Source organism: Entamoeba nuttalli (assembly GCF_000257125.1).
Source record: "Entamoeba nuttalli P19 unplaced genomic scaffold asmbl_10036, whole genome shotgun sequence".
NCBI classification, from domain to species: domain Eukaryota; phylum Evosea; order Mastigamoebida; family Endamoebidae; genus Entamoeba; species Entamoeba nuttalli.
In genome coordinates this window covers 1,487-2,656 of record NW_008579968.1, presented here as the reverse complement: position 1 = coordinate 2,656, position 1,170 = coordinate 1,487, and the positions used below count along the sequence as shown (strand labels likewise).

The 1,170-nt window shown below is 26.2% G+C and overlaps 1 protein-coding gene across 1 annotated transcript in view; it reads right to left on the bottom strand.

Moving 5' to 3' along the window:
* Window positions 1–933, bottom strand: part of ENU1_209100 (hypothetical protein) — a gene marked incomplete at both ends in the record, with an annotated part of 960 nt that extends 27 nt beyond the window's left edge. Inside the window, one exon of the mRNA XM_008862331.1 lies at window positions 1–933. This exon is cut by the window's left edge and continues 27 nt beyond it. Within this exon, the coding sequence (XP_008860553.1) occupies window positions 1–933 (933 nt within the window).
* Window positions 934–1,170: the final 237 nt, after the last annotated feature.

The following is a 1,170-nucleotide window of genomic DNA, read 5'->3' as shown; positions in this document are numbered from 1 at the left end:
ATCAAAACAAAACATTTGATCACAATTAGCCATTGTAATATTTAATGAATTGAACTGACCAGTATAATACATATAATTTAATAATGACTGATCATATCCCCATAATTTAACTCTTTGATAATTAAATTGAGAAGTAAATATTTGAAGAAAATGAAGAATATTTTCAGTTCCACCAAAAATTGTTCCAGAATTAACAATCTTGGTTTTATTTGCTGCATATAATTCTGCAACTTCTTCATTAATACTTTCTGCCATCCATTTTTTTGTTAACCCATTTGCTAGAGAAGTGCATGATATATCACCCTTATTATTTCTAGAACATTCATTACTTAAATATAATTCATTATCTGAAAAGGTAGCAAATCCATCTTCAAAGAAAAACACATCTCTAAGGTCTGCAATAAACACTCTGTCATATTTTTCTTTATTTTCTTCAAGATATTTTTGTATTACAACATATCTAAGAACAGCTCCATTGTATAATGAATCAACTTTTACTGGAATAACTTCCACTCCTTTTGATTTCATTAATGAAGCAAAATTAACTTCTGGAGGTTCTCCACATAGTAATAAAATTTTTGTAGCATTTGGAATTCCGTTTTGATTTATTGAAAGTGTTTGTAATGTCATTTGTCGTTGGTCAATCCAACTTCTTTTGTTAGAAAAATATACTCCATAAATCAATAAATCTCTTTGATTGTTAGGTTTATATTTAAATGGAGCTGCACATTCTTCAGAATAATTAAAGTTATAGAGTTTAAATAATCTATCTTCGTATTTTGATTTAATTCTTTGGTTTGTTATGATAGGGGTTGTATTCAATTGAATAACAGGTGATGATTTACTACCAACCATACAAGTAACAACCAATACAATAAGTATCGAGAACCATACTGATATAAAAATACCCAAACTTGTTAATGTTCTTGTCATAAATTTACTCTTTGATGAAATAAGTTTATTAAATTCTTCTTTTATGATGAAGAATTAAACTTTTTTAAAAATGCATTTATTATTGAAAATTCTTCCTAATAAAGATTTAATATGTAATTTTACAGCAAATTCTTTTCATTGATAAATAACATAACGCAAAGGGAGTTCTAGTACTGATTTTGTTAAAATGAAACAATATTCAATAACCAAAACAACAAAACAAAAAGCTCACTATAT